General features: G+C 36.5%; 1 protein-coding gene across 2 annotated transcripts in view; it reads left to right on the plus strand.

Moving 5' to 3' along the window:
• The window catches only part of USP38 (ubiquitin specific peptidase 38), a 39,605-nt gene extending 25,877 nt beyond the window's left edge, over positions 1-13,728 (plus strand). For both annotated transcript variants that reach the window (XM_027598605.1, XM_027598606.1), the window contains 2 exons: positions 5,560-6,922; positions 12,665-13,728. In XM_027598605.1, coding sequence (XP_027454406.1) covers positions 5,560-6,922; positions 12,665-12,826 — 1,525 coding nt within the window. In that variant the 3' untranslated portion in view covers positions 12,827-13,728. The remainder of the gene's footprint in view (positions 1-5,559; positions 6,923-12,664) is intronic.
• Positions 13,729-13,979: the final 251 nt, after the last annotated feature.

The following is a 13,979-nucleotide window of genomic DNA, read 5'->3' on the forward strand; positions in this document are numbered from 1 at the left end:
ACTTTACTGAATTTCTGTGTGAGTTCTAGCAGTTTTGGGGTGGAGTCTTTTGGGTTTTCCACATACAGTATCATATCATCTGTAAACAGAGTTTGACTTCTTCTTTGCCGATTTGGATGCCTTTGATTTCTTTTTGTTGTCTGATTGCTGTGGCTAGGACTTCTAATACTGTGTTGAATACAGTGGTGATAGTGGACATCCCTGACGCGTTCCTGACCTTAGGGGGAAAATTTTCCCCATTGAGAATGATATTCGCTGTAGATTTTTCATAGATGGCTTTTATGATATTGAGGTATGTACCCTTTATCCCAATACTGTGAAGAGTTTTGATCAAGAAAGATGCTGTACTTTGTCAAATGCTTTTTCTGCATCTATTGAAAGGATCATATGATTCTTGGTCTTTCTTTTGTTAATGTATTGTATCACGTTGATTGATTTGTGGATGTTGAACCAACCTTGCAGCCCAGGGATAAATCCCACTTGGTCTTGGTGAATAATCCTTTTAATGTACTGTTAGATCCTGTTGGCTAGTATTTTGGTGAGTATTTTTGCATCCGTGTTCATCAAGGATATTGGTCTGTAATTCTCCTTTTTGATGGGGTCTTTGTCTGGTTTTGGGATCAAGGTAATGGTGGCCTCATAAAACGAGTTTGGAAGTTTTCCTTCCATTTCTATTTTTTGGAACAGTTTCAGGAGAATAGGTATTAATTCTTCTTTAAAAGTTGGGTAGAATTCCCCTGGGAAGCCATCTCGCCCTGGGCTTTTGTTTGTTGGGAGATTTTTGATGACTGCTTCAATTTCCTTAGTGTTTATAGGTCTGTTCAGGTTTTCTATTTCTTCCTGGTTCAGTTTTGGTAGTTGATACATCTCTAGGAATGCATCCATTTCTTCCAGATTGTCTAATTTGCTGGCATAGAATTGCTCATAATACGTTCTTATAATTGTTTGTATTTCTTTGGTGTTGCTTGTGATCTCTCCTCTTTCATTCATGATTTTATTGATTTGGGTCATTTCTCTTTTCTTTTTGATCAGTCTGGACAGGGGTTTATCAATCTTGTTAATTCTTTCAAAGAACCAGCTCCTAGTTTCGTTGATCTGTTCTACTGTTCTTTTGGTTTCTAGTTCATTGATTTCTGCTCTGATCTTTATTATTTCTTTTCTCTTGCTGGGTTTAGGCTTTATTTGCTGTTCTTTCTCCAGCTCCTTTAGGTGTAGGGTTAGGTTGTGTATTTGAGACCTTTCTTGTTTCTTGAGAAAGGCTTGTATTGCTATAGACTTTCCTCTCAGGACTGCCTTTGCTGTATCCCAAAGATTTTGAACAGTTGTGTTTTCATTTTCATTGGTTTCCATGAATTTTTTTAATTCTTCTTTAATTTCCTGGTTGACCCATTTATTCTTTAGTAGGATGCTCTTTAGCCTCCATGTATTTGAGTTCTTTCCAACTTTCCTCTTGTGATTGAGTTCTAGTTTCAAAGCACTGTGGTCTGAAAATATGCAGGGAATAATCCCAGTCTTTTGGTACCGGTTGAGACCTGATTTGTGACCTAGTATGTGATCTATTCTGGAGAATGTTCCATGGGCACTAGAGAAGAATGTGTATTCTGTTGCTGTGGGATGGAATGTTCTGAATATGTCTGTGAAGTCCATTTGGTCCAGTGTGTCATTTAAAGTCTTTATTTCTTTGTTGATTTTTTGCTTAGATGATCTGTCCATTTCAGTCAGGGGGGTGTTAAAGTCCCCCACTATTATTGTATTGTTGTCAGTGTGTTTCTTTGTTTTTGTTATTAATTGCCTTATATAATTGGCTGCTCCCATGTTAGGGGCATAGATATTTACAATTGTTAGATCTTCTTGTTGGATCGACCCTTTAAGTAGGATATAGTGTCCTTCCTTATCTCTTATTACACTCTTTAGTTTAAAATCTAATTTGTCTGATATAAGGATTGCCACCCCAGCTTTCTTTTGGTGTCCATTAGCATAGTAAATGGTTTTCCACCCCCTCACTTTCAATCTGGGGGTATCTTCGGGTCTAAAATGAGTCTCTTGCAGACAGCATATCGATGGGTCTTGTTTTTTAATCCAATCTGATAGCCTGTGTCTTTTGATTGGGGCATTAGGCCATTTACATTTAGGGTAACTATTGAAAGGTATGAATTTAGTGCCATTGTATTGCCTGTAAGGTGACTGTTACTGTATATTGTCTATGTTCCTTTCTGATCTATGCTGCTTTTAGGCTCTCTCTTTGCTTAGAGGACCCCTTTCAATATTTCTTGTACGGCTGGTTTCGTGTTTGCAAATTCCTTTAGTTTTTGTTTGTCCTGGAAGCTTTTTATCTCTCCTATTTTCAATGACAGCCTAGCTGGATATAGTATTCTTGGCTGCATATTTTTCTCGTTTAGTGCCCTGAATATATCATGCCAGTCCTTTCTGGCCTGCCAGGTCTCTGTGGATAGGTCTGTTGCCAGTCTAATGTTTCTACCATTATAGGTTACAGATCTCTTCTCCCGAGCTGCTTGCAGGATTTTTCTCTGTCTCTGAGACTCATAAGTTTTACTATTAGATGTCAAGGTGTTGACCTATTTTTATTGATTTTGAGAGGGGTTCTCTGTGCCTCCTGGATTTTGATGCCTGTTTCCTTCCCCAAATTAGGGAAGTTCTCTGCTATAATTTGCTGCAAGATACCTTCTGCCCCTCTCTCTCTTTCTTCTTCTTCTGGGATCCCAATTATTCTAATGTTGTTTCGTCTTATCGTATTGCTTATCTCTCGAATTCTGCCCTCGTGATCCAGTAGTTGTTTCTCTTTTTCTCAGCTTCTTTATTGTCCATCATTTGGTCTTCTATATCGCTGATTCTCTCTTCTGCCTCATTTGTCCTAGCAGTTAGTGCCCCCATTTTTTATTGCACCTCATTAATAGCCTTTTTGATTTCAATTTGGTTAGATTTTAGTTCTTTTATTTCTCCAGAAAGGGTTTCTCTAATAACTTCCATGCTTTTTTCAAGCCCAGCTAGTATATTTAAAATCATGATTCTGAATTCTATGTCCGACATCGTACTAACGTCCATATTGAGTAAGTCCCTGGCAAACGGTACTACCTCTTGTTCTTTTTGTTGAGGTGATTTTTTTCTGTCTTGTCATTTTGTCCAGAGGAGAATAGATGAATGAGAGAACAAAATGCTAACAGGGTAACAACGTCCCCAGAAAATATACTCTAAACAAATCAGAAAAGACCTGAAACCAGGGGAAAAGAAAGGGAAAGAAAGAAAAAGAAAGAGAGAAAAAAAAAAGAAAAAGATAAAAACAAACAAAAACAGAACAAAACAAAACAAAAAAAACAGAATATGATCAAGAATGATCAGGCTGGTGCATAGATCAGTGCCACACACTAGATTTTGGGTATATTTTGGTCTGTTAGAAGAAAGTGCCTCCCAAAATTTTAAAGAAAGAAAGACTTATATATGTACAAAATAAGGGTTGATACGATGAAGGGATGGAATATGACTGTAAAGATGAAAATTATAAAAAATTTTATAAAAGGAACCGATAAGGTAAGTTATTTGAAAAAAGAAAGAAGAGGATTAAAATAAAAGAAAGAAAGAAAAAAAAGGGGGGAGAGAATGTGATCAGGCAGGAGACTAGAACAAAGCCATACACTAGAGATTTAGGGTATATTTTGATGTGTTAGAAGAAACTGTATCTCAAAATTTTAAAGAGAGAACAACTTATATATATATGCCAAAAATAAGGGTAACTACTATGAAGGGATAGAATATGACTCTGAAAATGAAAAATAAAAATGTTTTTTTTTAAAAAGGGATTGATAAGATGTTGGTTGAAAAAGGGAAAAAGAAAAATTAAAAAAAAAACAGTTAAAAAATTAACTTTGAAAGACTAAAGAATCATGGTAAAAAAGCCATGAATTCTATGTTCAGTATTCCCTAGTGCTGGAGTTCTGCAGTTCTCATTGATGGGTAAACTTGGTCTTGGCTGGCTGTTCTTGCTGATCTTCTGGGGGAGGGTCCTGTTGCCGTGGTTCCCACATGTTTTTGCCGGAGGTGGAATTGCCCCACCCTTGTCAGTCCGGCTAAGTAATCTGCTTGGGTTTGCTCTCGGGAGCTTTTGTTCCCTGCAAGCCTTCAGTACAGCTTTGGAGGACTAGAGTGAAAATGGCGGTCTCCTAATCTCCGCCGGGGAGGAGCCAAGAAGTCGGGGCCCCGCTCCTCAGTGCGCCCCCAGAGAAAAGCAGTCAATCGCTCCCGTCTCCCTTTCTGCAGCCGCACTCCACGCTCACCCGGCCTGTGACCGAGCATTTCTATCTCTGGCACCGGACTCGGTGTAGAGTTCCCAAACCCAGCAGATCCCTGCGGTGCGCTCCCGCGCCGCTCCTCCCAGGGGAGGAAGGGGAGTCTCCCGGATCTGCCGCTTGTTGGGTCCCTGCTGGAGGAGCAGTGGCCCGACTGCCGCAGATCACAGTTTATGGCAACCTGGAGCTGAGAGCCCGTGCCTCAGCTCTGTCTCTGTAGCCGGCTTCCCCGTTCCGATACCTGGGAGCTCTGCCTCACTCAGGTACCCCCAGTCTTTCTGTGACCCCGAGGGTCCTGAGACCACACTGTCCCGTGAGGGTTCCAGCCCCCGCTTAGCCATTGGAGCGACGTCCCTCAGCGGAGCAGACTTCTCAAGTTCTGATTTTGTGCTCTGCGGCTCTATCACTTGCCAGAAGCGGCGGACAGAGGCCCCCTCCCCCGCCGTCTATCCTCCCGAATATCACCTTGGATTCACTTCTCCGCAGGTCTTACCTTCCAGAAAGTGGTCGCTTTTCTGTTCAGAGTTGTTGCTATTCTTTTCTTCGATCTCCTGTTGAGTTCATAGGTGTTCAGAATGGTTTGATCCCTATCCCTCTGAATTCCTGACACCAGACTAAATCCAGGTCTCCTACTCCTCCGCTGTCTTGCTCCGCCCCCTCCTCAGTTACTGTTAAAGAGTATAACAGGGTCCAGAGACCAAAAAATTTAATAGTTGCTCCTTTAGATCAGTGCATAATTAGATGAGTTTGGTATATTTTACTGTGTCCTTACCACTTAATTAATAAAACCTGTATCTTCTCCAGATCGTTGCCTCCCTTCTTTTACATGGATGACTAGTAAAGTTAGTTGAACTTAACATGTGCAATCAGCTAAGGACATGTCGAGTAGCTTCTTTGTACCAGTCTTTCTATGAGATGTCTTTGTACCAGGTTTTCTATGAGAAAATAAAAAGATATATAAGATTATTAGCAGACATAAGATAATCACTTAGTATCATGTAATAAGTGCTATAAAATAGCAGTATGAAGAAGGAATGAGTCTATAGAGTCGTGATAGCCCCTCACTTCTAATTTACATTCTCAAATTGTTCGATATTCCTCTTATTTTAAAAGAGGAAAAACTGGATTTTTTAAAATTAAGTCTTATATTTGATAAAAATAATTTGGCTGTTTATATAAGCCACCAGTATTTTTAAATAGCAGTGACATTGAAACTTAAGTGAAGTAGCGATATAATGGTATATATACTCTCCTGCAGGCTACATGAAGAAGAAAAGATCTTGAAAGTTCAGTCCTCACACAAGCCTTCTGAAAGTCTGGGGTGCAATGAAACTTCTTTGCAGGAAGTAGCCAGTAAGGCAGCTGTACTAACAGAGAGCCCTTGCACAAGTGATGGTGAGAAGACTTTAATAGAAAAAATGTTTGGAGGAAAACTACGAACTCACATATGTTGTCTGAACTGCAGGAGTACCTCACAAAAAGTGGAAGCCTTTACCGATCTTTCACTGGCCTTTTGTCCTTCCTCTTCTATTGAAAACTTGTCCTTTCAAGATCCAGCATCATCACCCAATACACAAGATGGTGGTCTAATGCAAGCCGATGAACCCGGTCCTTCAGAAGAACCAGGAGTTTATAATCCAGCAAAAGGTGCATTTGTTTGTGACTTAGCTATGAATGAAAGAATGTTAGGCAGTCCTTCTGATGAGTTTTGCTGTACTGAAAACACCTGTGTCCCCAGTGAATCTAGCAGGATTCTTGTTAACAAAGATGTACCTCAGAAACCAGGAGGTGGAAGCACACCTTCAGTAACTGACTTACTAAATTATTTTTTGGCTCCAGAGATTCTTACTGGCGACAACCAGTATTATTGTGAAAACTGTGCCTCTTTGCAGAATGCAGAGAAAACTATGCAAATCACGGAGGAGCCTGAGTACCTTATTCTTACTCTCCTGAGATTTTCATATGATCAAAAGTATCACGTGAGAAGAAAAATTTTAGACAACGTGTCACTGCCACTGGTTTTGGAGTTGCCAGTTAAAAGAACTACTTCTTTCTCTTCATTGTCAGAAAGCTGGTCTATAGATGTTGACTTCACTGATATTAGTGAGAACCTAGCTAAAAAATTAAAGCCTTCTGGAACTGAAGAAACTTGCTGCTCCAGATTGGTGCCATATCTATTAAGTTCCGTTGTCGTTCACTCTGGTATATCCTCTGAAAGTGGGCATTACTATTCTTATGCCAGAAACATCACAGGTACAGAGTCCTCATACCAGATGTGCCATCAGTCTGAAACTCTGGCGTTAGCATCCTCCCAGAGTCATTTACTGGGGAGAAATAGTCCCGGTGCAGTTATTGAACAGGATTTAGAAAATAAGGAAATGTCAAAAGAATGGTTTTTATTTAATGACAGCAGAGTGACATTTACTTCATTTCAGTCAGTCCAGAAAATTACGAGTAGGTTTCCAAAGGACACAGCTTATGTGCTTTTATATAAAAAACAGAATAGCACCAACAGTTTAAGTGGTAACAGTTCAACCAGTGGACTCTGGGTAAATGGAGACCCTCCTCTACAGAAAGAACTTATGGATGCTATAACAAAAGACAATAAACTATATTTACAGGTAAGTTGGAAATAAAAACTTCATCATTTGTGGAAAATATTTAAACAATTGGTTTAATGGTTAAATGAATACCCTAATTTTGAAATCCAACTTTCTGCATTTTGAAGGAATTTACAGAGTGGCAGTTCTGAAATTTGAGTCTGGGTTTATATGAAATGGGTTCAGCCTATATAAATTATCTTACTTTCTAGTGTTATGAATTAATTATGAAAAGTTGCAATTAGATGTAGTATAAAAGACCTCACTTGTTTTTGTTTTGTTTTGTTTTAGATTTTATTTATTTATTTGAGAGAGAGAATGAGAGAGCATGAGGGGGGGAGGGTCAAAGGGAGAAGCAGACTCACTACTGAGCAGGGAGCCCGATGTGGGACTCGATCCTGGGACTCCAGGATCATGACCTGAGCTGAAGGCAGTCACCTAACCAACTGAGCCACCCAGGCGCCCCAAGACCTCACTTGTTTTTAATTACAAAAGATGTGATCATTATCAAATCATTCCATACAGAAATATAGGAAGCTTAGTAAAATGGAAAGTATCTTCCCTCTCTTTAGTCCCACCTACCAGGGGAAACAGCTGCTAAATTTGGTGTTTATTCCATTCTAGACTATTTTACAGATATTTTCAGGGCACTTACTAACATTCAGGTGAATAAGATAAAGGACATTGAAAGGTAGAATATATTTAAAAAAGCATATTTGTGGGTGCCTGGGTGGCTCAGTTGGTTAGGCGACTGCCTTCGGCTCAGGTCATGATCCTGGAGTCCCTAGATCGAGTCCCGCCTCGAGCTCCCTGCTAGGCAGGGAGACTGCTTCTCCCTCTGACCCTCCCCCCTCTCATGTGCTTTCTCTCTCTCTCATTCTCTCTCTCTCAAATAAATAAATAAAATCTTTAAAAAAAAAACACATATTTGTATTCTTTAAGGAACTGAGCAATAAAACCAAGAAGCTAATAGAACAATTAGTAAATAAAAGCCATGGAACAAAGGTGTTTCATATGAGCTAGATCTTGCTGCAAGTATTTTTCTCTGAAACCTGCCAACTTGCTAATAGCATAAAAACCAACACTAAATTATCAGTGAAATTGTAGTTGTATTAACTGTATAGTCCAAGTGACTTTATGAGTTTACATAAGTAAGTTCTAAAAATTTTGTGTTTGAAAATCACAAAGCTGAAAGATACAGATTAAGAAATGGGTCACTATAGTACTGATTTTTAGAAGGAAATTTTCTCAAAAGTTTTCAAATTTACCATACTATAAAATACTCAAATAATGATACATTGTTGTTTTTTTTTTTAAAGATTTTTATTTATTTATTTGACAGAGAGAGACACAGTGAGAGAAGGAACACAAGCAGGGAGAGTGGCAGAGGGAGAAGCAGGCTTCCTGCGGAGCAGGGAGCCCAATGCGGGGCTCGATCCCAGGACCCTGGCATCACCACCTGAGCGGAAGGCAGACGCTTAACGACTGAGCCACCCAGGCGCCCCTACATGATACATTGTTAAAGGAGTGTAGTGTGGCAATGTTCTAGAGTAACACAAAAATAATGTATTTTTCAGAAAAAAAAATTTAGAAACAATATTTATTAAACCAGATTCACCACCAAAGATTCTTACATCCAGTCAGAAGGCTTATGATTTAGGTAACAGGATGTATTCAACCATATCCTTCTTGCTAGATATTAAATACGCACCAGATATTAATCATCATGATTTTTGAAGATTAGAAAAGAGCAGTAAGGGCAAGAGGATTAGGTTGAAATAGAAAACTTCTGTGATATAAGATACAGATAATAAGGCCTAGTACAATCTTGACTTGTGAAAATATGCAGATTATATATCAGTGATTGGGTAAAACAGTATATTTATCAAAGGAGAGAGACATGGGTTTTAAAAAGATGAGGAACTGCTTTATTTCTGTGATTGGATTGCCAAAAGCTCTTGTAACCATAACAACTACTTTATTACAGCCTTTCCCCAAATGATTTTCTCTTTCTTAACTATTTACCTCCTTACAATATTTACAATATCTGAATGTGATAAGCCATTCTTTTCATTATTGTTTTAAGGCCCATTGTCACTATAAAGGAAAGCATTATATACTTTGTTAATTCAGTTTTTCAGTGCTTGTAGTTCTGAATTCTGTCTGAAGTCTCAGATTGGCAAGTTATTTAATGTAAAAAAGATAACTGCCAAATTTTACAATAACATATTTATGTTCCTGTATTAAGACCAGCTATTAAATCAATGCTTATTACCAAACTACCTTTTTGAAGCAAATTATGATAATAAATACTCAACTCTTACTTAAAAACTTAAGTACATTTATACTTTGTATTATTGACTTTTAAATACAATAATGTAATTGATTCATGTTGAGGTTTGAATTGTAATGGCTCTCATACAATTTAACTGAATCATTCTGGTATTTTAAGTTTGTGTTAAGAGACTATATTGTTTTGAATACATGGAGCATATATATATATATATATATATATATATACACACACACATATATGTATACATACATGTTTTCGTTCCTATTTTCGTTTTTGTTTTTACATTTTTGAGGTATAGTTCAAAATTTGTGCTCATTTCATAGTAATGCTTTAAAATAGATTGCTATGTCAAGAATACAACTTTAGGGGCACCTGGGTGGCTCAGTAGTTAAGTGTCTGCCTTCGGCTCAGGTCATGATCCCAGGGTCCTGGGATCAAGCCCTGCATCGGGCTCCCTGCTCAGTGGGAAGCCTGCTTCTCCCTCTCCCACTCCCCCTGCTCGTGTTCCCTCTCTTGCTGTGTCTCTCTCTGTCAAATAAATAAATAAAATCTTAAAAAAAAATACAACTTTAGTTTTAAGATAATAGCTTTATACCTATTTATAAAACAATTGCAAAAACTTAATCAAGTCTTAGTAAAAGTAAGGATGTGGAGTGAACATTTTGAGTTCCTTTGCTCTTGAGTAGTACTGCAAATGAATTTACCATCATAGTACATATCAGGGTAGCTACTTTTTTAATTCTTCATAATCACATTAGAAATTCATCTTGTATAATTTTAAAAAGCTGTTTTGGGGATTCCATTTTTAAATTTTACTAAAATCATATCTAGATTGACATGTGTTACAAAGAAACTCTTGCTCTTTCTGGTACTGGTGAGATTAGTGATATTGAAAAGTGGGCAAAAAATCCCATGTGACCAAACCATTTTCTGCTGTGTATCATAGCCTGACACATAGGACAGTAGTGCAGATTGTGGATCTCAGGTAAATTTTGGGAAGGGCTTTTTCTTCATTTCTTTCTTTCCCTTCAGTCCAACTTGCATAAGGAATGTCTGTATTATTTTAGTGTCTGGACACCAAAATTATGCTTTGGGTAGGATCCAGAGAGAGAAAGTTTGTGTGAGTAGCACCAGCACTGCACTGTGAAGATCAGCACCTGTCCCCACGTGTCCCACATCAGCTACAGACAGAGCTTCTGTCCTTTCTTGTTTGGTTTCTTTCCTTTGTTTCTTTGGAGGAGGTGATAGTTTAATGTCTTAATATTTTTCTTCATCGTACATACAGAAAAGTATACATAATATATCTATGTAGTTTAAAGAAAAATAAAAGATGGATTAATTTAATGTTAACATATTTACTTAAATGAGAGATCTAAATATTTTGCAAGTTATTTGTCCCAAAGCAACAGTAACTCCAGGCCTATAGTCCACTACTGAAATAAGAATTAATTTTAATACTTGATATAAAATTGGGATATAAATTATATATACTATGAGAATCATAATTTTTGACATTATACATCTGTATTAAAAGAAGTAAAATGAGAAGCAGTTTTCCCTGCTTCAATCCATTAAGCTTGTCTTCTGAAAACAGGATATCATACATTTTTCTCTGTCAGCCATATATTTATATAAGTAGATAAAAAGCCAAAAAGGAATATTCCTTTCTTGGGAAGCTGTCTTGAAATACAATGTAGCTTTCATGCGTCTTAGAAGCAATAGACTTAATTTTGTATTGTGTGTGTCCTTTAACACTGCTTCTGAGGGGGAGTTCCTTTCTAACAAAATTTGCCATCTCTTTTGGTAGCAGAACTTCTTGAACTCTACCTTGCATATTCAGTTTTATTTATTTCATTAGGGAACATGATCTATATCTGAAACCAGTCTTAGATACAGAGTCATTTTCATTGCTTGTTTGGATAGTTTAATAGGTTATAGAGCTAGAGCAATGAGGATTTTGTTTCTCATTTTTGTGTCTATTTCTTATATACATACCTATAGCTTTTATTTTCTATCTATAAAACTAAAAATTTTAGTTCTATTTTAATTCTTACTTTAATTTTACAGATTAAAAAATAGATTATATCTTAAAAAACATTATACAAAGGAACCAGCACAGTATATTAAGAAGTTTTTGGAGAAGTATCTTGCAAATTAAGTTTTAAACCTGCCTGAGACTGGTTAATTAGGCCATTCTGTTACAAGGATTTCTTATCTAAGGTTACATTCAGCTATAAAAATATGTGATTCTTCATCATTTTTTTTGTATTAGCAATTGCGCAACTGTCACTGTATGTTGCTGAGAAATAAGGTATTCATAATGTGAGAAATAGATGTCCAAGTAAGCCTGGCTTTTTATTCCATAATAAAAAATTGGGCACCTTGTGAAGAAGGGAGAATAGTTAACTAGAAAAATTTAGCTAGAAATTATAAAATAACACTACCTTGTCAGTTGGAGCAAAGTAACTGGGCTTTTAGTTGAAAATTGGAAAAAGTATAGTTTTTATGATTACTGTTAAGTGTATTTTTAAAGTTTTAAAGCCGTCAGGATGATTATGCCTAACAAATTAAGAGTAGCTTTTAGACCTAATTGGCACGTCATTTGAAAGTTATAGAACCTTTCCCAGAAAAACGGGTGTGTGCCAGAATATTTTACATTTTCTTCCAAGGAGTTTGTACCAGTTTTAGAATGCAGTTTGACACCTTGCCAAATGAATTCGCCATTATTTATTTACATTTGCTCCTTCTGAAGCTAAGTAGCTAATAGTGTTCTAATCTGAGCTCATTAATATTTATTGAGCACCTAATATGTGTCTGGCAAGTATACCAGTATGACTGGTTCCTGATAAAAGTTCTGATAATCTGGTAAGGAAACGCTGTAAGTAATACTGTAAGGAGATAGGCACCATTTTCCTTAGCAATGTTACTGAAATCCTACCTTTATTTATTGAGAAGTATTCTAAGGAAAGGCTAGGCAGCATTCAGCCTTCTTTCATTATTTATACCTTTTACTGTATCACCCACATACAAAATAGCCCCACTGGATAAAGAGTAGATAACCCATTGTCATAACCTTTAAATTCTACATTCTGTGTATTAGAAAGGAAATCTGTTCCTCTGTGTGTTGTTGAGTATTTACAAGAACAATAGTGTTCCTGTATAGGATTTTAGGATGTGGGACTTCAATTTTCTCTTCTGCAAACTGAAGTATTGAAAAAGAATGGGCTTTAGGATCTGTCATTCTGTAGAGTTACACCAGGATTTTGCTCTCTGTATTACTTGTTCCATCTGTGATTATGTACTTTAGTAAGATTCGGTAAGGATTAGTGTAGTCAGTACTTTTTAAATTACTGAGATTTGAGGGATGCTTATTAAGAATTAAATCAGTTTTGAAATATTTATATAGATGATATACTCATCCATTGCATTTAGGGTTTTAATTTTATAAAAATTCTTTTTTATTTTAGGAACAAGAGTTGAACGCTCGAGCCCGGGCCCTACAAGCTGCATCTGCCTCCTGTTCATTTCGGCCCAATGGATTTGATGACAATGACCCGCCAGGAAGCTGTGGACCAACTGGTGGAGGGGGTGGAGGAGGATTTAATACAGTTGGCAGACTCGTATTTTGATCCTGAGAGAATCCAAAATGCACTGGTCACAAAACATCTAATACTATGACTGTTAAAATGTCAGACTGTAACAAATATCATACCTATCTTTTATTTTTCTTTTCATTAGACCCTGTACTTAAAGAAAACACACTCAGTGCTTGTTTTTATTTTCTTGACAGTACATTTATTAGCAAATGCATCATGGGAAAAAAATCTACCTCTTAAAATTCCATTTGCTTTTATGGTTAGACATGCTTGACCAAAAATTTTCAGAGGAAAATGTGTACCCAGTCCCTAATTAAGCTGCATTAAATTTAGCAGAGGCATTTAAATGGTCTCGTCCTCCGTTTACTAAACAAAAAAATATAATTCATTTAGCATCTTTTATAAAAGAATTGATGCTAGAAATGATAGAAATACTGGTTAAAAAGAAAGAAAAAAATCCTTTATTTCATGCATAGTACCCCATTATTAAATTCAAATCTTTTAAAATGCTGAAGATAATACAGTCTCTAATGAAGGCAATAACATAAAATTTATTAGGCTATAGTACTTTTCAGGTTTTTGTTTAGTGCTATCTTCAGCACCACTGTATCCGCATTTCAAGTACAAATGTTTTAAAAAAGGATTATTTATACATATATGCTGAACTGATTTTAAGAAAGGTGCATGATCCTGTAGGAACAACATTTTTACCTAAAAAATTGCTAACTTTGTAGTATTTCTAATTGTTTAAGGATTTTTAAATTCTATTTCAGGGAGTATATCTTCTGTGTGTTTTGAAGGTGAGTTCTGTATGTGCCTTGCAGTACTGTAATTCAAAAATAGGAATCTTTGGCTGCGGAAAAGTTTTTTAAAAATGAAATGTTAGGAAGTAATTTTTTTGTGCTAACATTAAAATTATAACTTTTTGAAAGATATTAGATTTTCCTGAAGTAAAATCCAATGGTTCTAAATCAATAAGTGTGATAGATTATTTTTAAATCATAGAAGAATTCAGAGGAAATGAGCCTAGGCAAGTAAAAAATCTTTTTTGAGTTTGTTACTTAATCCTCAGATTATTAAACATCAATTGCATATTTTTAGAGTTGGACATTTGTTTTTTTTTTAATTTGAATCTTGTGCTTTGCACAGTTGTTTCTATTTCATAGTTTCAGATAAAATGGTGAAA

This window comes from Zalophus californianus, chromosome 2 (genome assembly GCF_009762305.2).
Source record: "Zalophus californianus isolate mZalCal1 chromosome 2, mZalCal1.pri.v2, whole genome shotgun sequence".
In the NCBI taxonomy this organism is placed as follows: domain Eukaryota; kingdom Metazoa; phylum Chordata; class Mammalia; order Carnivora; family Otariidae; genus Zalophus; species Zalophus californianus.